Source organism: Asparagus officinalis, chromosome 2, assembly GCF_001876935.1.
Source record: "Asparagus officinalis chromosome 2, Aspof.V1, whole genome shotgun sequence".
In the NCBI taxonomy this organism is placed as follows: domain Eukaryota; kingdom Viridiplantae; phylum Streptophyta; class Magnoliopsida; order Asparagales; family Asparagaceae; genus Asparagus; species Asparagus officinalis.
This window is the reverse complement of record NC_033795.1, coordinates 3040121-3062303: the sequence shown is the minus strand read 5'-3', so window position 1 is coordinate 3062303 and position 22183 is coordinate 3040121. Positions and strand designations below refer to the sequence as shown.

The 22183-nt window shown below is 36.8% G+C and overlaps 4 protein-coding genes across 5 annotated transcripts; 2 read left to right on the top strand and 2 right to left on the bottom strand.

Annotated features, from left to right (window-relative positions):
- LOC109829925 lies at positions 208-4759 on the top strand. Of its 2 annotated transcripts, none has more exons than XM_020397021.1 (4): positions 208-577; positions 2007-2107; positions 2947-3294; positions 4519-4759. In XM_020397021.1, the coding sequence occupies exons 2-4, from the start codon at positions 2087-2089 to the stop codon at positions 4546-4548; spliced, it is 399 nt and encodes a 132-aa protein (XP_020252610.1). In that variant the 5' UTR covers positions 208-577; positions 2007-2086; the 3' UTR covers positions 4549-4759. The 2 variants fall into 2 exon arrangements, with proteins under 2 accessions (XP_020252610.1, XP_020252609.1); XM_020397020.1 differs by having other exon boundaries at positions 209-572.
- LOC109829658 (UDP-glucuronic acid decarboxylase 1-like) lies at positions 5637-9159 on the top strand. The gene is made up of 8 exons (XM_020396706.1): positions 5637-5649; positions 5990-6573; positions 7011-7158; positions 7259-7338; positions 7763-7846; positions 7960-8034; positions 8626-8718; positions 8805-9159. The coding sequence occupies exons 1-8, from the start codon at positions 5637-5639 to the stop codon at positions 8994-8996; spliced, it is 1269 nt and encodes a 422-aa protein (XP_020252295.1). The 3' UTR covers positions 8997-9159.
- LOC109829924 (dirigent protein 10-like) lies at positions 9480-10415 on the bottom strand. The gene is made up of 2 exons (XM_020397018.1): positions 10076-10415; positions 9480-9996 (listed from the first exon to the last, which is right to left on the bottom strand). Exons 1-2 carry the CDS (start codon positions 10335-10337, stop codon positions 9629-9631), a joined length of 630 nt encoding a protein of 209 aa, XP_020252607.1. The 5' UTR covers positions 10338-10415; the 3' UTR covers positions 9480-9628.
- LOC109829655 (protein SODIUM POTASSIUM ROOT DEFECTIVE 1-like) lies at positions 12121-13617 on the bottom strand. The gene is made up of 3 exons (XM_020396705.1): positions 12943-13617; positions 12781-12856; positions 12121-12687 (listed from the first exon to the last, which is right to left on the bottom strand). The coding sequence occupies exons 1-3, from the start codon at positions 13615-13617 to the stop codon at positions 12551-12553; spliced, it is 888 nt and encodes a 295-aa protein (XP_020252294.1). The 3' UTR covers positions 12121-12550.

The following is a 22183-nucleotide window of genomic DNA, read 5'->3' as shown; positions in this document are numbered from 1 at the left end:
TGACAAAAGATTAGTTCTTAAATCCACAAAAGAGAACCACGAAGGATGTATTCTTGACTTTTTGTAATAAGGAAAATTATTTCCCTAGGATGACTTTAATTATTATTATTTTCCGGGAAAGTCGTAGCTAGCAAATTTTCTTTTAGGCTATGTTTGGTTTGAGAGAAAGGGAAAGAAAGGAAAGTAAAATAAAAGAGAAAGTGAGTTTCTGGTGTTTGGTTTAAAAGAAAACAAAAAAGAAAACGAAAATCATTTTCACTGCAGAAAAACAGACACATAATTTTTCGTTCCCCATTTCTCTCCGCTGCCCTTGTGAAAACGAGGGAGAGTGACGGAAAAAATCCCCCGACGCGATCGCGACGATCCTGATCTCTCCTCGTCGCCAAACTCGAGTCCCCTCTCTCTCTCTCGGAAAAAATCCCCCGACGCGATCGCGGCGATCCCGATCTCTCCCCCCAAATTATCATCCTCGGCTCCCGCCTCCCGCCTCCCGCTGTTGAGCCGACGCCGACGCATCCTCGGCTCCCACCTCCCGCCTCCCGCTGTCGAGCCGACGCCGACGCCGAGATAAGGTAAGGTTTGAACAAGACCTTAGAAACCCTAGTTAATGTTTCCAATATACTGTTCGTATAGATTTTGAATCGATTGTTAGCTATGGGAATATTGTGTATACCCAGCGATCTGATGGAAATATGAGATTCTGATCGAGATTTTGAATGGATTGGTATGCTGCGATTTTGGATCCAGGCAATTTAGTCAACAATTGTGAGGGAATAGATCTTAAAATTTTAGCTAATTTCATGAAGAGGATTTTGGTTATTCCCACATTTAGTTTATTTCTCAGTACTGTTTTGGTCTCGATCCAAAATGCTCCTAATTATGCTTCTCATGCAGTTCTATTTGAATGAATCTCGAGAAAGTATTATTAAGTTCTTGTTATCTGCAAATTTTGAGTACTATGCATTTACCAAGGTGAGCTTCGATTCGAGCTCGTAATTATTTTTTATATGGATTTTGTTCTGTGGGGATGCTCTTCTATGGATTTTGTTCTATACTTCAGCAAAATCACCTTCAATTTATACTATTCTTACAGCTAAAGAAATAACCAGGCACAAAAAGGAAAAGGTTATATTCATCCACCACCTTGTTTACTTTGAAGTTAGAGAAATAAAGGAACATTAACAACAGTCCACATTGATTATTTGCTTCCTTTTGCACTTCCGAACACTAATAATATTTATTTCATCCTGTCTGAAAACATGCAGGAGCCATGATGTTGTGTTAATAAGGGTTTCATGTGATAGGGGAAGCAAATGGGCTTTTTTTTTCTATAACTGAAACTTGTATTCTGATTTTTAGAGATAATGTTCACTCCAATTCCTACATTTCTTGTTAAGTTGCTCGTTCGAGTAAATTATCTTTTCAGTTATTGGCTTGTAAATGCTTAGTGTTATAAATTTCAGTTATAAATTATAATAGTTTTTTTTTGTGTGTATATTGAAGAGCTGGATAAGTGTCTATGCTACTTAAATCACTCTTTATTTGTTAAATAAGGATGCTGTGTCGTTTATCCTAAAATAACACCACATAAAGAAACTCCATACGCGAAATGGGAATCAGGTCATAGCCAATTAACTGCAGGTTCTTTCGTTCCCCTGTCATAAGCACATAAACTACTATTATTAAAACTTAAAATGGGATAACATTATTATCTCTTTGAAGGAAGTATTTTCGAATTTATTCGAAAATCTACTCCCGGCATTCAACTTGACTAATTACATCCACTTGGATCTCTTGAGGATGGTGCTCTTTATTTGTTTTTTGAAGTATTTTTGAATTTATTCGAAGTTATCTGACAATAATCAGTTTTTATTCAGGATGGTGCTCTTTATTTGTTTTTTGAAAATTTCAAATGTTTTTTTTCCTTTTTTTGCTTTGTAGTTAATGGCAAAATCGATGATCACTAAATCTGAATTGATGTTTTCGTTTTGTTCACTCGCAATTAGGTTGTCTTTGGTGATATCTTTGATCTTTTCGGAACCGCTCCAGATTCTACTGCAGGTTTCTCTTGGATCTCTCTGTCAACATGAATACAAATTCATCCGAGGTAAATTCTGTTCATATTTGTTTTTTGAAGTTTAATTTGTTGCACGTGTGCGCACGCACCAACAGAATGAAAATGTTAAGAAGAGGAATTTAAACTCTTTGGTCACATTATTAGATTGCAATTTAACAACTTACAGTTTCACAATATTGAGGTTCTGTGCATTTAGGCTAATGAGGTTCTGTGTAAATTAAACATCACATTTCTTTGTTCTAATTCATTATTTGGGAATCCATCTGAATTGTGAACTTTCAGAGCTTGGTGAGCTCTCAATGGCTGATAAGTTCTTGAAGAAGTTGGTATTCAGGCCAAAGATGTCCAATGATGGGTTATTTGAGCTCCCTCTTGTTGTTTGTGCAGGTTGCATATATTCAGTTTAATTGTTTCTGATAAAAATTGTTAAATATAGTACTATGTGCACAGATACACAAGTAATTTTAGCTTTCTATATAGATAGCTATATATAATTAATTTGCTATATATAGAATTCTCATGCATGAACTTGTTGATATTGGAAAAATGGCATGTATTATTGCAATTTGTTTTCATATAACAAGTATGTATTGCTGCCAAATTAATGAATTGTGAACTTTGAATATATGATTTTGTTTTTACCTTTTCATTGAATTGGTTCTTTATGTTTATCACTGTATGGTTCTCTATTCCTTCAAGTTCCTCATTGTTTTTTTCCCTCTTCCTTATGTCTTGTGTTCCTGGAAGAGGGAGATAGCTTTTCCAGGATATCAAGCTTTTCCATACTTTTGTATCTAGTTGCATTTATATATATATGCTTCGCTTGTCAAATACTAATCTTTTAAGTAATGTTGCATATTAACAAGCAGGCCGTTCATATGGATTCACAACTTGGAAGTCAATCAAGTTCAAAGAAAAATATTGTATGGACAGAGAAGATGGATATTTGCTTAACTGAAACATTGAGAGAACAAGTGCACAAAGGGCAAAAGCCCGATCGAAGTTTCTCATATCATGCTTATCAAGCAACATGTGCAGAGTTATATGCTAAATGTGGAATAAAGGTTGAAGTGGATCATATTAAAAACCGATTGAAGACACTTAAAAAAGATATGGGCGCATTTCAAGACATGCAGAATTCTTCTAGTGGATTTGCATTTAATCGAGTGACAAGGATGATGGATGCGGAGCCAAAAGTTTGGGAAGATTACATAAAGGTATGTTGAATAATTAGTCATTTATTATTTTTATCTAAATTGTACTCTGGTCATGTTTCTGCAATAGGCCAATGTCTGCTCCGGTTTAGAACAATGGTAGCATATATGTACGATAGTTCTTCTGCTTGAATTACTTTCAGTTTGCTGAAATTATTGCAAGTGAAATTGGACTGAGTTGCGTATGAACGCTTTTTCAAATAGGCAGCAAGCATAAGCTGATGTTTATTTGCTCGTAAATTCAGGTTCACTTTTGCTTAAATTCTTTCAAGCAGAGTATTAGGAGGTAATTTAATTTAATTTACACTCTAATTACATGTTTTCATTTTACCACTTAGTTCATAAGTTTAAGGTATAATGACAAAACTGATAAAAACTTATTGGTTTTTATCCATGTTTGCTGAACTCAAAACATTTCTGTTTCCAACAATACCTTCTACAAATTTACCAAAAGGCTTAGTTTTCATGTGTAGTAAACATATTTTTCCGTAGCTGTGCATATAATTGCCAGATTCAGGTCTCATATATACTCATCAACTACTGCTTAGTGTACTGATAAGGTAATAACTGGCAGAGTGCAGCCACTGAAATTTAACCGAACTCCTCTCCAGCTTCTCCTTTGTCTAGGCTTGGATATGCTAATTAACATAGTGCATGGAAAAAGGTACAGCCATCCCTTTTGCTTCATCAATCAGGCTGGAAAATGGTACAATTCTCTCATCATTCGTGTCTTGAAGCCATGTGAAGCTCCAGACACAAATCAGAGCCTGCTCATTACTCTACCCTCCAAAAGACATCTTTTGCTTTCTTCACATAACCCTATTTGTGATGTGATTTCTCTCTTTGTGAAGCTTTATGATTCCAACTGAAAAAATGACTGGGATTATCGATGTTGGGTACACCGTGCTTGAAATTAATCTTTGATCCGGGTGAATTCTGAAGTCTTGCATCAACTTCATTTCGCAATTCAGATTTTCAAACATGTTAGCAAGTAATCTTGTTGCCCACATTGTCCCATGTATCGCATGTATATTCATGAATATGTCATCGCGAATGTATGTATCACTGTCATGTGATGGTTTTTCCTTGGAAGGGTTTTATCACTATCATTTTTCTTCTTTTGGTTTAGCTAACATATAGTAGTTATATTATGCATATGTTTTGCTAATTTTATAGGTTTTTGATGTTTATATTCTACTTATTTGAAATTTTTTGAATTAATTTCAGGGGATGAAGGATGCGAGATTGATGTTTTGATGGGCTCACTAAAGTCAAAAACCAAGGACTTCGGCATATTTTTCTCTCTCTTTGGTTAAGATTCTCTATATATGAAATTGATTGTAATAGATTTTGTTGGTTAAGATTTTTTTTATGAAATTGATTGTAATAGACTTTGTGACTAGAAATGGATTATACTTTATATTAGGAATATCATGACATTTACTTTTGATTTGTTTTGGTTCTTTCATTGACCTTTCTTTCTGCAAATATTATGTGTGAGAAATGTTGTTCTTTAATTAGCGGAATTGTGGTTGTGCTTCTGCTTGTTAATATTTACAAACTCGATGTTGATAGCCACTCAAGTTTTTGTATTAGGAAATTGCTAATTTTTTTAAATCCAAAAAGTATGAATTAAAATTATGTTGTGATAATTTTCTTCCTCTTTTCCTCAGAAAGACAACCAAACAAGAGAAAATGATTTTCTTATGAATTTTCTTTTAACTTTCCTTACAATATTCTTTCTAACCAAACAATAAAAAGAATATCATTTTCTTTTCTTTTTCTTTTCCTTTCTTTTTATTTTCTCTTTCTTTTTCTTTTCTCCCCCTTTCTCTCAAACCAAACATAGCCTTAAGGCAGTATATAAATGCATGTTATATTAAGAAAATACTATCAACAACCCGTAAAGTTCACTGGATTACAATATTGCGCGTAGAGAATATGGTCAAATACATTTATTTATTTATACTGTATATGTATTGATTTTATCTATTTTTTTCGGTGACGTCGACCATTGAATTTAATGGTAGACTTAGAATGGAGTTTAATTTCGAAATTGCATTCTTGGCATGGGCCTTGAAAACGGGTCATCAAAAGAATGCATTTAGCTCAGTCTAAATTCTGACTACCAGTTTTTTTTTGTCTTTAAAAAATATACGTCATCGTTATAATTTTAAGTATACCCTATTGATATTTTCCTTATTGTTACTTCCCTATGGTTTATGTAGTTTGGAGGGAAGAATTAACATAGTTTGTCCATTTGTTAAGCCGAAGAATTAAATTATTAGCCCGTTAAATAAGATTTTGTTTTAATTTTTGTGATCGTTTTTGGTGTTGATTTGGACATGCCAACTCCACGTACGTTCGCCGCTGGAAAAAATCCCATTTTCTCCCGGCCCAGTTGGCCAACCGTTCCAGCCCAAGCCCACTTCTAACACTTGAGCATCGACGACATCAGCTCCTCAGTCAGCAGGAGGCAAGATCTCCAACATTCTCGGATTCAAAATCCCTATCCTTCCTTCTCCTCCCTCCACCGTGCCCCCCTCCCTCTCTTAAACTCTATACTACCTCCGCCCCCTTCACTCCCTCTCCACCCTCCCTCCTCGCGGTACATTGCGCCGCCGCGAACACCAGCCAGAATTCCCCTCCCCCCCCCCCCACCCACACACCCACCCACCCCTCACGCTCGATGAAGCAGCCTTCTACAACAGCCCAGTCGGCGTCGGGGCCCATACCGCACCTCTGCGAGCGCACCAGACCGCCCCTCCTCCCACCCGCTCCGCCTCCTCCTCCCCCTCCTCCTTCCCGCTCCCGCGCCTCCTCTTCCTCGTCATCGGCGCCTTCATCGCCTCCTCCTTCTTCCCTCTACCGCCCCTCGACTCCCCCCGCCCCTCCTCCTTCCACCGCGCGCACCTCCGCCTCCTCGCCGGCCGTCGCCTCGGGCCTCCGTCTCCCCACGCGCCCCGCCGCTCCGCCGCGCTCCCGTCGGTGGTCGACGAGGCCAGGGCTCCGGGTTGGCTGCGTCACCGGCTGGGCGGGTTCCCGTCGGGTCCCACCTCGTCGACCGTCGCTGGTGGAGAGGGCGGGACACGCGTCCATCGTCATCGGACCAACTTTTTCACGGGGAGGAAGCAGAACGTGGCGCACCACCTGGGGAACCCGAGGTTCGAGCTGATCCGGCACGACGTGGTGGAGCCCATCTTGTTGGAGGTGGATCAGATTTACCACCTCGCGTGCCCCGCGTCGCCGGTGCACTACAAGTTCAATCCCATCAAGACCATCATATCCTTCTCCCGCGATATTTATTCCTAAAAAAATTCTCCAATGACTCAAAATATGAGATCAACATACGTAGGGGACACCTCACATGTCCCTCTGTTGGTCAGCTCATTATGCAATAGGAGGGGACACCTCACATGTCCTCTGTTGGTCCTATATTTTGGATCCATGTAGCAAAGCCTTTATTCCTACGCAATTTTTTTTTTCAAATTCGAAACTCGTCGGATCTCATCCCAATTGTTTGTTCTGTGGTAATCCGAAAATGTCTTCACACCTGAAAAATCAGCAGAACCGAATTTCTAACTCTGAAACAGTAGAAAAAGAATAAAAATGACAAACATTCGGTTCCCTTAACAATTTGTGTCGTGCATATATATTTTGCGTGCCCTAAAACACTAGTTATTTATTTATTTATTTAAGAAATCCTTGACTAACATTACAAGACAAATGTGATGGGGACATTGAACATGTTGGGATTGGCCAAGAGGGTTGGAGCTAGATTTCTAATAACAAGTACCAGTGAAGTCTATGGAGACCCACTTGAGCACCCTCAGAAAGAAACTTACTGGGGAAATGTCAATCCCATAGGTGTGGCTATTTGCTAATGTTTTTGTTATTGGTTAAATTTTTTTTTTTTCAAATAGTTTGTTAATTAGTTTATTTGATGGTGTTTTGGGTTTTTGTTCAGGGGAGAGGAGTTGTTATGATGAAGGTAAGAGGACCGCTGAGACTTTGACTATGGATTACCACAGAGGTGCAGGGCTTGAGGTAAACTATATACTCTTTCCTAGTCAATGTTATATGCATACAGTTTCTTGATGAAGCTAGTACTAGTTTATGGTGTGTCGTTTCCCATGTCAATTCAATATATACCAGATAATTATTATTTTTCCGTTAGAAAATAATATTTGACAGTACAAAAATGAAAATTTCCAGTGTTTTGCCTGTTTATAATGTGGCAACACTTGATGCCAACTATTCGATGAAATGCCCCAATAAACATTAAGCTCGTCCTATCTCATCACCAACATAATCTTTGTAAAACTTTCCGCATTGTTGCATTTCACCACCACTCAAAGTAGATCCTAATAATATTATGTGAATGCATTTCTAGCAATAATGATCATTATTGAACTTGTTATAATCTTCTATTTGCTTCATGGAAAATTAATCTCTATAATGGTTCTTTCAGGTGCGCATTGCGCGTATTTTCAATACATATGGGCCTCGGATGTGCATAGATGATGGGAGGGTTGTTAGTAATTTTGTTGCTCAGGTCTTCACTAAACACTTTTAGCATGCATAATCCTTTATGCATCCATGTTTGCATATGCATTTCAAAAAACTTAGCAATTATGATTTTTGAATTTCTTAAATTTATTTTTACAGGCTCTACGTAGACAACCAATGACTGTTTATGGAGATGGAAAGCAGACTCGAAGTTTCCAATATGTTTCTGATCTGGTATTGTTTCATATCTTTATGCCTTTAATATTTTTTCCCTATGAACTACATGTATGCTATTGAGAACAATTCTTGTTTGATCATTGCCATTTTTGTTGCTAATGTTTAGAAAATCATGCGTTATGGGCATACATCATGTGCCAGAATTTTTAATAAATAAGGAAGTTTTTCAAAAGCAATATTATTGTCTATATTTATCATAACCTCATTGCTTTTCTTGTTTCAAGTTCGTACTTTTTTGTGTTTGTTCCTTATCGAGTCCTCGACTTATTGACTATATGGATCCTCCACTGAACTGAATTATGTAGTCCACACCACTCAGCTCTCCATTTTTTCACAGTTATTCAGCATATTGTTGTCTAATTGAACCTAAAAAGGAACTTTCCAATTGAGGTTAATAGCTTAAGAGGCAATGTATCTAAATTCACATTAAACATCATTACATATAATTTCACATAGATATCATAAACTTATTGATGACAATTAAGAAGGATATGATATGTATTGCATTTTTTTATCGTAAAGATACTACATTTGTTTGATACATAGCGATATTAACTGTGATAATTTTTTTCCCTAAAAATTTACTAGGTTGCAGGATTAATGGCACTAATGGAAGGTGATCATGTTGGACCTTTTAACTTAGGAAACCCTGGGGAGTTCACCATGCTGGAGCTTGCTGAGGTTTGTCCATGAATTATAACTTAGAAGATCATAATGTCTTTATAATCTTTCATCCAAAAAAAAACTCACTTGTTATTTTTATTCAGGTTGTGAAAGAAACAATTGATCCAACTGCAACTATTGAATTTAAACCAAATACTGCAGATGACCCTCATATGCGAAAGCCAGATATTAGCAAGGCAAAGGAGTTGCTGAACTGGGAACCAAAGGTTTCTTTGAGGGAAGGACTTCCTCTTATGGTAACTGACTTCCGCAAAAGACTCAATGAGGAGAGCTAAAAGTGGAATGTTTTAAGATTTTGTAGCTTGTATCATATGGTTAAGTAAAAAAGACATGTGAGTGTGTTTTTCTTCATTGAACTCATTCATGTTTCGATTAATTCATCTCATGATCAATTTTGATTCGTAATGAACCAAACTAGCAAGATAAAACTTTTGTTTACACATATTCTTATTCTTTTGTTCCGTTTTGTTATTATGTGGGTTCCTCATTTATTTAGTTTATATTTTTACATGTTCACCATAATGTATTATGTGGTTTTTTTTTTTTTTTTTTTGGGGGGGGGGCAAGAGTAGGATTTCTTATAGTTAATCAGTTATGTGTTTCTAACTGCAATTAATCATACTTCTAGTTTGGATTTTCATCTGCACGGGGCATATTATTATGAATACTTGTCAATTAAATTCAGTTCTAAGGAATAGATAATGTTTTGAGAATATTCCATCAGGGTAAGCAGGAATTTCCATATATTGAAGCCTCACACATCCAAATCAAAATGCAATAAAATTCAGTACATGCTTAATAAATTTCCATACACATTAACGAAACAAATACATGATTTCCTCGTAAAATGCTGATATTTAAGCATTAAGTCATAAATAAACATATTATCTGAACCTGTACTCACGTACTACTTGATATACACTTTGAACAAGAGCTTGTTCTTCTTCCTCATTCCTTCGAAAACTCCCTCATCTATAGCCTTCACTATAGCAAAGCCATTTGCACCATGATATCTCCCACTACCGCCAACGACAGCTATATGAGACTCAGACAAACCTGGCTTAAACTCCCCGAAGAATCTCAGGCTATTCTGAAATCTTCCACCATCAAAAACAGCTTTAATTACCAACATACTGATGTTTGTATCCCCCAAGCTTGCCACATATATCCCTTGAACTTTACCCTTCAACGGAGACGTGCTTATTAGCTCCTCCTCAATCACGGTCATATTCCCAATTTCCAATGTTTGTACATTAGTGATGACCGATAACCAACCTGCTAAGAAAAGAAATTTGTTGTTATTCTTGAATATCATTGAAACTCTATGGGAGTAAAATAATACGTTTAACACAACCTAAGGGTATTTCTCCTCTACTAGAGAAACTGCGAACACGCCCCTTAGGTTTTCCTCTAGCCTTATCACCATTTGTGTGGAAGAAGGGAGTTTTGCCATTATTATTGGTCATGGGCGTTGAGAATGGGATTGAATTTTCAAACATATTGTTAGTGAAAAAGGTAATGAAATTATCGGTTTTCTTAAGGGGACGAGCAAAGACTGGGGGGCAAGTGATGGTGAGAATGGACAAGAGGAGAAACGGCAAGTTTTCCATGCACATGGAGGAGTGATTATGGGGTGGGATTTTGAAATGGCGATTAAGTGGATGAAGTTATATGAGGAGTATTGTGAGATTAGAGAAGTGGTTAATGGTTTGTTGTTGGATTTGGTAGGAAAATAATCTACTCCATCTTGTATTAGTTTGATGAGTAATTTATATCAATATATAGAGCTAACAACTTCTTGTATTAGAACTGATCGATTTTGAGGGTATTAAGGAGTTTTGAGGTTCTACATCTTATTGTACAGAAAACCTAAGTTAATTAGCACTACGTTTATCATGTTAATTTTGTTAATTTGAAGGTTAGTTGTCTGCTAAGCTTTCCTTTAGTGGAGTTGACTAGTTAGTTTTAGCTACCTTTACCAGACTTATTTTCTTGTATGAGAAGGATAGGATCATATTAATAAAGAGCTCTTGTTCAAGAACTAGAGATTTGGTATTCCTACATATTTCAAACTAAGAAAAGCAAAGGTTTATATATTTAGGATACAAGATAGATTTATATATTTAGGATACAAGAAAAGGAATGTGTGACGATATATGGAGTTGCTTTGTTGTGTTGGTTACTATACCTAACCCTCTTCAAATTGTGATATTGAAACTGGACTGCTTGAAGAATGGTTGGAATATCAAATGTTTTACGGTGGAAATAATCTGAGAATCTTATCAGAGGTACCGGATATGCATAAGTGGTAATTATCAAAAACATAGTGTAGCTAAAAAAACCCTTTAAAGAGATACTGAATCGATGTTTGGTAAATTCAGTTTTGATCTAAGAAGCATCGACGTGAACATGTGATGTAGGAAGAACACACAGAGAACGTATGGAAAGACCACAAATTGTAAAATAGTACGTAGTAAGTTAAAGTTACCTTTTCACTGTACCAAAACTCTGAATTTCTAAGATGAAAATCGAGGGCTATAATTTTATACTCTGAAATGTTTCTGTAGGTCGAGATTCCTTCTCATGGGCTAGAAATACGGACTATTTTATGTATGGGTTTTAAACCAGGGTTTCTTTGATAATATCTTAATGTATCTTCCGCTACATCAAAACTCTAAAGTTACGACGAAGTTTGATGGTTATAATTTCATATACTCTAAACAGTATCTTTTTTGGGTCTGACATGGGTAAAACAAAGATGTGGCCTCATAGTAAGTGTCCATATGACGTATATCTTGAACTTAGTATAAAAATTTGGATTCTTTGGATTATTGCTGGGTAAGCTGTTCCCAAATAACACAGGTCGCATGTGTACATGCTGAAGCTTAATTAGCTCGGTGTATATCTGTGACATGAGACAAAATACCAGCTTGGATTGCTTGAATGCTCATGTGGGTACTGTTGGATTATTTATGAGCGAGGTTTTGATGGTTGTGAGCTCTGCCTTCTTTAAGAATTTCAATCTCCTTCTTTAAGGAGGTATGGCATTTTATCAGAAAAAGGCCCATCATTGTGATAACTGACCTGGATGCTGGCCTTCAATTTAGACAAAAATGTGGCAAATGAGTTGATGAGTGTTGGTCTAGTCTCTGGTTTTAATATTATGAACCCCTAATTAACAACAGCAGTCACAAAAAGGTGGAAAGAATCATACACCCTATAGAAAATCATATAGAAAGGAAGGAGGAAACTACATGTCTTTTCCTGTCAAATTTAAATTAGTACAGTCAGTATACCATACCAGGGCAAACATAATACTAAATAAGTACCGACAATACGAAAATCAATGCAATTATAACTTTAAAAAAAAATCTATCTTGTTGATGGCGCAATTGGGTATATACTCTATGTTCAAATTTCTTATCCAAAAAAAAAAAAAAAAACACACTAGGAATGGCCCTTACTCCTAGAAAAAGTTTTACTCATTCCGGCTGTTGAAAGTAACAGCACAATCAACAAAGGGTCTCAGATTGAGGAAAAGTATAAAACAGAACTTTACATAAAGCGCCCACTCATACCATAAAATTGCATCCCTTAGCATCCTTTCAAGTTATCCAGCTTTGGACAAAAGAACCTTCAAAGTTGTGAACTTGGACTGTGGCTACGATACCCTTTCTGCTAAATTTGAACCTGAGAGAGAAAAGCAAAAGGCAGAGGAAAACCAAAGGTCGTTCCTTCGATTTCTAGTCTTTTCATACACAAAACGCTTGGAAACATTCAGTACTACTCTTTTACAAACATCATCATGAAGTTACATAATACAATCTGTTCATGCGCTAGATGGCCCAGATGGCCAAAATTGCGCGTTTTTCACCTTCGAAACGCTGTTAAGAACCCCCAACGGCGTTATATCGCCCTTCACAGTTACCTTCTTCGTCGCAAAATCTATGTTGAAAGATGTGACCCCTATATATATATATCCACAATATAAGCTTAATATACTATCATATATAACATCAAACATATATACACAAAATATGCGGCAAATATAATGCTTACCTTCCATTTTAGATATATGTTTTCTCACCTTCCCTTCACATCCTTTGCAATGCAATGACACCCTTAAAACCACCACCTAAGGAAAGATGAGAGCTCAATTTAATTAGAATATAGTTACTATTAGATATTGTATTTTTCTATCTTGTAACTTTTGAATCAAACCTGATCATGATGTGATTTAGTAGAATTAGAAGGCCTTGGAGCAGATGATGTCGATGTATCGTCTTTTTTCACTAGAGATTGAGCTAAAGCCTTGTTCTGGTGTGTTCTAGCAGAAGATGACCTTACAAGTGTTGAAGACGCTTCATTTTCCTTCATAGGCCTAAAAAGCCTTGGTGTACCAGTGCATATCGGCGATCGTGCCAAAACCTTGTCATGATCGAACACCGTCAAGGATGAAGATTTTGGCTCGAACTCAGGATACATGTCGATAAAAGTTGTATCGTCGAGCAAATATCTTGAAGAGTCTGCAGGGCTTTTTAGATCACTATGCCTGTAATCTAAGCTCTTTCGAAACTTTTCAGTGTTATAAGACTTAGGCTTTGAGCCAGCAGGTTTCGGCAATTGACTGACAGACTTGGTTCTCAAGTGTCGACCGGTAGATGATGACCGTCCAATGATTGTAGGACGAACCATTGAACGGCGGTCGATGCTTGTGCACACTGCAGCTGATGCTGGTGATACACAAGAGAAGTTTACTCCCTTCATTTCTTTGAAGAGCGAAGGGAGCCATGAGAGAGAGAAGAGAGACGATTGAGAGAGTGAGAGGAGGAGTAATGCTATTTTCTCTGAAGAGAGGCAGAACGAGGCGGAGACCGTGAGGAGAGAGATGAGCATTCCTGATGAGCGTTTAGATTGGTGAGCTTTTTAAACTTCTTGAGGGCGGCGGGGGGGGAGGAGAATCGAAACGGCGAAATAAGCCGCGGTCTCAATATGGCCCGTAGGTGAGATGTAGTCAATGAGAAGTATAAGCAAAAAAAAAAAAATACAGAGATTGTCTAATAAAGGGGAGCTTCTCACTTGAAATTGGATGGATAAAGGTAATGATGAAAGGGAGGATATTATGTTAGGCCAAGTACCAAACTTTAATATATTTGTAAATATTTCATTCTTTGCTTTTGGGCATGTTGATGCTATGATTATAGCTTGCACGGGTTTGAGTCTTGGTTTTCTAACCATCATTATACTCATAATCACCATATCATGAATTTATCTGCTTTTCCTTTCTTTAGTTTTTCTATTTATATGGGTATCATTTGGACAAGATTCTGAGACCCCCTTAAGGTACATCGTATATGACTCATTTACACATAAATTAGGGGATTTGACTATGTATGTTTTGTTTATTCCGTTTGTGGTTATTTGCTTTATGATTAGGGCCCTTGTTTTCTGTAACTTTAGTTTTGTGGTGCGCTTGAGTTTGTTGTTCTGTTTTTTTTGTTTTGTTTCCTTTTGATCTTTTTATTTCCTTCAAGCTAAGGTGGTTACTTCTTCATACTTTTTGCTTTGAAGGAAAAATTATTGCCATATTATTAGAGCTTTCATCATATGCAAGAACAAAGGCCAATTTTCATTAACTTAAGAAACGAATGAAAAAAATGTAGTCAATGTAACTTTCTGGCTCGCTTTAGAAAATAATAATCGTGTTTTCAACTCAAAGAGTCAGATCGAGAAAGATATCAGGAGCGTTTCATGTTTAGTGAAGAGCTTTATGGCCTTAACCATTTGTCACTGATTTTTCTCTATTTTTTCCCCTTCCTTTATTATTATTATTGTTATATATATATATATATATATATATATATATATATTTATTTATTTATTTATTTATTTACATGCATCTTGCTTATCCAGTCAAAGACTATGCTTGATTCAAGCATAATTTTAGGAACAACTCTGTCACTTTGTCCTCTGAAGGGCTTTGTTTAAACCCTCTTCTATTCTTCCAATTTATTTTTTATGTGGGCGGTGTTTAATCAGTCTTATGCCCATGGGATTGTTTTTTATTTTTCTGTTTTTAAGTGGAAAAATATTACATCAGCATGTAAACCATTATAGTAATCAAACTGCTATTCAAATTCTAAACATAGCCGTTCTGACACAAGTGGTTTTTTTGAGATTGGAAAATATGTTGAGCAATATTTTTAGCATTGTGAAACTCTAGTCGTTTTTAATTATTTCATTTTTGTTATTTAAAAACACTAAGATAATTGTTAATTTTAACAGAAAATGATTATATAGAATTAAGTAAGAGAAAAGGTTCACGTTAAAGGCTCTAGAAGTTAGGAATAATTATCTAGTGTGATTAAACTCCATGATTAAGTAGAATTGGAGGATAAAAAATGAATTTGGCTTACATAAGAAAGATACAGGTTAAGAACTTTAGGTTTTGTTTGATATTGAATAAAGAATTTTGTGGCTCCCACTCAAACGGCTATATATAGCTTGACTTGGCAAGGAATGTGATTTCATTAACTATGTCTGTATTCCTCGCTATAATTATAATATCAACATTGTGCACTGGTGGCACTTATACTAATGTTTAATTTCAGATTAAATGCTTAACCAATAATAATCACTGGCTCTTTCACGTGTGATGCTTCTTATTTGCACATGATATCATTCCCAAACAAATACCAGATCTGCAATCCTCTCTTTCATTTCTTTCATCAAGTAGTTTATTGGTTAATGCATGATTATAGTTTATCTTAGGTGAAAATTAAGAACGTATGAAATCACATTTAGAATTACCTTATTGACCTAACCAAGATTTTTCGTTACACAAAAAATAAAATAAAATAAATTAAGAACGATATGATGACATAAATACATTTATAATTGGTCATTAGGTGATGTAGGACGCTTAACGGACAATTTAATGAAGGATTCGTGTTTGTGGAAAATTTGTAATAAAAGAAATAATGAAAGAATCGTATTTGATTTATTCTCTCTAACTACTTAGAAAAAGAATGATTACAACTCTCTCAATCTCGATTACAATTGGATTTTCTGATTATAAAAGAGAGGAGAATGATCTGGATTCTCCCCTTTGTTTAATTCTGGGTTCTTCACGGTGGCGATGGAATGCCTCCCTCAAATGCTCGCGTCGAGGTTGCTCTCCGTTGACGATCCGAACGTCTTGATTCACTGGAACGTGGTCTTCTCCTCACGATTTGACGTTGTGAAGTACTTGCGTGGCAAGTTTGAAACTCTGACCGAGTTTAGAAGAACTTGCAGAGCAAGTTGGAAACTCTGGACGAGTTGATAACTCGGATCGAGTTTAACTCTGAATGAGTTTGAACTCTTGAAAAAGAGTTGATTTGAATCGAAAGTTCGGTTAATCAGCCAAGGGAATGCTCCAAGGACTTCGTTGCTGCAGAAAGCTCTAAGATGCCCGATCAAGGATCCCCAAAAAGTCAGCCAAAAAGAGAGGATCTAAACTCAGTTGAGTTTCCCGTTATTTATAGGGGATTTAGGGGTGTAACCGTCCCCTTAAATCTCTTCTTAATGAGGGTTTAATAGGGTGTAACTGCCCCTCATAAATCTCTCCATGATAGGGTAGTGATCCCCTCAAATCGTGGGGAGAAAACGGTTCTGGAACCGTTCAAATCGTGCTTGAACGAGTCAAACGCTGAAAACAGCGTTCTGGGCCCGAACTCTGCGTTTTAGACCTGAAACGCAGAGTTGAGCCTGTTTTAGGCTGAAAACGCACAGGTCACGATGCGCAGAGATGAACTGTGCGTTTTGGACCTGGGACGCAGAGTTAGGTTCTGCATGAACTGTGCGTCTTGGACCTGGGACGCAGAGTTAGGCTCTGCATGAACTGTGCGTTTTTGTCGTTGGACGCAGAGTTGAACTCTGTGTTTCAAGTCCACAAAATCTGCGTTTCGAGTTTGGAACGTAGCCATGACCTCTGCGTTTTGAATCTCAAATATGGTCACGACCTCTGCGTTTTGAGTTTAGAACGCGGGCATGACCTCTGCGTTTTGAGTTTGGGACGCAGGCATGACCTCTGCGTTTTGAATCTCAAATGTGGTCACGACCTCTGCGTTTTGAGTTTAGAACGCGGGCATGACCTCTGCGTTTTGAGTTTGGAACGCGGGCATGACCTCTGCGTTTTGAATCTTGGATGCAGAGCTAAGCCTCTGGCGGGCTTGGTGAACTTCAGCCTAAGTCCAATGTTCAGACGAAGTCCAGTCTTGCAGACGGACTTCAGAACATAACTTGCTGTGAAGAACAGGTCATAACTTTCAAACCGTAAATCGGAATTGGATGAATTATATATAAAAATCGGCTATCTCGACGAGACGGAGCTGACCAAACCCACCCCATAGGGTTCGGTTTGCTCCATCAGTTTTGTCAAATTCCTTACGGTTTGAGAGATATCTGTGTTTTAATATGAAGAGACCGTCAATTTGTAGTCTCTCTTGCTAGAGCGTTGTAAAGATCCTCACCTTGTAACCTTCATCTTGGCTCCTTGAAAATATGAGAGTCATCAGATTGTAACTCCCGATGTTGATTGTGAAGGCTGTTGAATTAGAGCTTTCATTAGTTGTTATGAAGGTCATCAGATTGTAACCTTCTACGTGAAAGTCTTTAAATTGTAGCATTCTGAAAGTCGTCAAATTGTAACTTCCGTCATCGGTGTTTGATGGGGATAAGATATCTGTTGTGATTTTTAGACAGCCTACAATTCGGGCAATCACGAGCTAAATACAGATTTATATGTATTATTAACTTCCACAAAAAAAAATCATATCTTACAGTTTGGAAGGCGGATTCTGACATGTTATATATGCAAATCGCCTATCTCGACGAGACGGAGCTAATCAGATTGTTAGATTTTTAAAATCTTATCAGCAATATCTGGTTTTGGCTGAAATCCAAAAATAATCAGCATTTAGTTTATTTTTAGTATTAAAGTTAAGAGTCAATTTAGATTAGAAAATAAATTCAATGCTAGAGTCAAATTAGATTAGGAAACAGATTTAATTTTGATTCATGATTTGTTTCCTCTATCATAAGGAGTTTTTTTAGGGTAGGATTTGATACTTTTTTTTTATAATTCTAGTCTTACTAGGAGTCTTGTTTGTTTTTCTATTTAAGAAAAGTTATGTAACCCAAAGAAGAATATCTTGGAATTAAATAAAACTTCTCTTGAAGAAAGTTTTGGTGTGTTTTCTTGAGTTTATGGAAGAAGTCCTCATGGTAAGGCTTCTTTGTTTTCGCTGTTGCGTCAGTTGGTATCAGAGTGTGGTTCATCCGGCGCAATCGCTGAGAACAACAATGATCCCAATATTGTAATCATCCAAACACTCCAATTGATGCAACAACAAATGCAACAACAACTGGAACAATCATCAAAACAACATGAGTTGATGATGGAGGCACTTTGGAACTTGCAGATTGGGAATAACCCTAAGCAACAGGCAGTTCCCTCGGCCGGAGGACCTGTTGGAGGCGGGGCAAATACCCGCGATCCGCCGACTAGGGTTGGTTTGGATGCAGATTTAGAAGGGGAGAAAGATCTAACTTTCGGTCTAAATAATGACTAGTTTATTACTCCTGGTCGGTACAATGATTGGATTTCGAAGATCAAGGCTGATCTCCCTTTCTTTAGCGGAAATCTTGATGAGGAGGATTTTCTAGATTGGCTTGCTGAGGTCGAGACATATTTCAACCTAATGAGAATTGCTGATAATTTACAAGTTAAATACGTGGCCTATAAACTATGTAGTAGAGCTTCTTCTTAGTGGGAGCAATTTCAAAACAATCGCAGGCGCCAAGGCAAGCAACATGTTCGCACTTGGAGACGTATAAGGGAGGCACTACGTCTACGATTTCTTTCGGCAGGTTATGATCAAATTCTTTATCAGAAATTTTAGGATTGTAAATAGGAGGATCGGACAATCCGGCAGTATACCGAGGAGTTTTATAGACTATCGGCACAGAACAACCAGAATGAAACAATGGGACAACAAATTTCTAGGTTCATTAGTGGGCTTCGCACCGCGATCAAGGATAAAGTGTAGTTGACAACCATATATAGTGTGGATGAAGCAATTATCATGCTATGAAGGTGGAAGCGCAACTCACCTGTCCTAATAGATATCAGTCAAATTATAAGAGATTTGGTGAGTTGTCACGAGGTCAGAATACAGGGTACAAGCAGACTGAAAACCAGAACAATACTCAAAAGGATGCAGATGATAAAACGGACTTGACAAAGCAAGGGAATAGAGGTTTGTAAAATCAGCAGAATTTCCAAAACCAAACGAAAGGAGTTCAGTCGAATCGACACAATAATAATCCCTATGCTCGGACTTATGAGAATAAATGCTATCCCTGTCTGTTGTCGCTGTCAACAGATGGGACACCTATCCGACAACTGTCCTAACAATGGTAGAGTTAATATGGTTGAAAAGGAGGACAGCGAGGAAGGCGAGCTTGAGACTGAGGTCGAACACCATACGGTCAATCCTGATGATGTGTATGACGAGGATGAGCGCAAGGTGTGTATAGTGCGCAAAATGATGTTGACAACTAAAAGGGTGGCTGAGGACCCACAAAGGCATAATCTTTTTCGAACTCGTTGTAAGGTGAATCAACATGTGATTGAGTTGATAATTGATAGAGGTAGTCAAGTGAATTTGATATCTCGAGAAGCAGTAGATAGGCTAAAGTTGCAGACACAGAAGCACCCTTCCCCTTACAAAGTCGGATGAATTACATCTGTGGGTGATATCAAGGTCACCGAACAGAGGATAGTTAATTTCTCTATTGTCAGGTACAAGGATATAGTTATTTGTGATATTGTTGATATGAATGCATGTCGGTTAATGTTAGAGAGACCGTGGTAGTTTGATGTGGATCCGTATCATAAGAGAAGGGAGAATGTAGTAGAATTTACTAAAGACAATGTGAAGTTTACCCTATGTCCCCTGACAGAAAGTAGTGTTCCTAAAATTTACAAAAACTCTGTAATATCGTTATGTGCCGTGAGGGAGTTTCAGAAGGAGTCTTTGCACGCCCCGTTTTTGTTTGTAGTAGTGAATAAAGGATTCACCGGTTCTGCGAATGACATTCCAGAACAGTTAAATTCCCTTTTGAAGGAGTTTCGTGACATCATGCCTGAAGAGCTTCCCGCTGGATTGCCTCCGCTTCGAAACATCCATCATCATATTGACCTCGTACCTGGAGCCACTCTTCCTAATCTTCCTCATTATAGGATGAGTCCAACTGAACACGAAATATTGCGGGAGCAGGTGCAAGATTTATTACAGAAGGGGTACCTTAGGGAGAGCATGAGCATATGCGCAGTTCCAACCCTCCTGGTGCCTAAGAAGGACAGGACTTGGCGGATGTGTGTTGACAGTTGGGCTATCAATAAAATACACAATGTGTGGGAAAGAATAATATACGAACTTGATTCCGCAAACAGTCCTAGCCGAGCAGTAAAAAGAACAAATGTAGAAAATCAATGCTAAGTAAAAGACATATGTTGATCGATGGAAGAGAAGAAAATTATTTATTAATGAAGCTACTATTCTAACAAATATAAGCTTAGGGTCGAGCTTCTTTCAATAAGGGGAGACTTATATAGGACGCTTAACGGACAATTTCATGGAGGATTCAGACAATCACGGGCTAAATACAAATTTATATGGATTATTAACTTCCGCAAAAAAACAATCATATCTTTCAATCCGGAAGGCAGGTTCTGACATGTTATATATGTAAATTGTCTATCTCGACCAGACGGAGCCAATCAGATTGTCAAAATTTTAAAATTTAATCAGTAATACCCAATTTTGGCTAAAATCCAAAAATAATCAGCATTTAGTTTATTTTTAGTATTAAAGTTAGAGTCAATTTTAACACTAAGATAATTGTTAATTTTAACAGAAAATGATTATATAGAATTAAGTGAGAGAAAAGGTTGACGTTAAAGGCTCTAGAAGTTAGGAATAATTATCTAGTGTGATTAAACTCCATGATTAAGTAGAATTGGGACGTTAAAGGCTCTAGAAGTTAGGAATAATTATCTAGTGTGATTAAACTCCATGATTAAGTAGAATTGGAGGATAAAAAATGAATTTGGTTAGGAATAATTATCTAGTGTGATTAAACTCCATGATTAAGTAGAATTGGAGGATAAAAAATGAATTTGGGTTACATAAGAAAGATACAGGTTAAGAACTTTAGGTTTTGTTTGATATTGAGTAAACAATTTTGTGGCTCCCACTCAAACGGCTATAGCTTGACTTGGCGAGGAATCTGATTTCATTAACTGTGTCTGTATTCCTAGCTATAATTATTATATCAACATTGTGCACTGGTGGCACTTATACTAATGTTTAATTTCAGATTAAATGCTTAACCAATAATAATCACTGGCTCTTTCACGTGTGATGCTTCTTATTTGCACATGATATCATTCTCAAACAAATACCAGATCTGCAATCCTCTCTTTCATTTCTTTCATCAAGTAGTTTATTGATTAATGCATGATTATAGTTTATCTTAGGTGAAAATTAAGAACGTATGAAATCACATTTAGAATTACCTTATTGACACCTAACCAAGATTTTTCGTTACCCAAAAAATAAAATAAAATAAAATAAAATAAAATAATTAAGAACGATATGATGACATAAATACATTTATAATTGGTCATTAGGTGATGTAAGACGCTTAACGGACAATTTCATGGAGGATTTGGACAATCACGAGCTAAATACAGATTTATATGTATTATTAACTTCCGCAAAGAAACAATCATATCTTTCAATCTGGAAGGTGGATTTGGATATGTGATATATGTAAATCACCTATCTCGACGAGATGGAGCCAATCAGATTGTCAGATTTTTAAACCTCATCAGCAATACCCAGTTTTGCCTAAAATCCAAAAATAATCAGCATTTAGTTTATTTTTTGTATTAAAGTTAAGAGTCAATTTAGATTAGGAAATTATAAATTCAATGCTAGAGTCAAATTAGATTAGGAAACAGATTCAATTTTGATTCATGATTTGTTTCCTCTATTATAAGAAGTCTTTTTAGGGTATGATTTGATACTTTCTTTTTCTTTATAATTCTAGTCTTACTAGGAGTCTTGTTTGTTTTTCTATTTAAGAAGAGTCACATAACACAAAGAAAAATATCTTGGAATTAAATAAAACTTGTTTTGAAGAAAGTTTTGGTGTGTTTTCTTGAGTTTGTGGAAGTAGTCTTCGTGGTAAGGCTTCTTTGTTTTCGCTGCTGCGTTATTAGGTCTTCTAATTTCTAGTTTGTTCTCATCCCTCGGTGTCTATGTGTTTTCATCTTTGTAAGTATTGTTGGGAATATAATCTGTTTAGAGTGTAATTAGCACAAAATGCAGTTTTAACAGAATTAGATAAT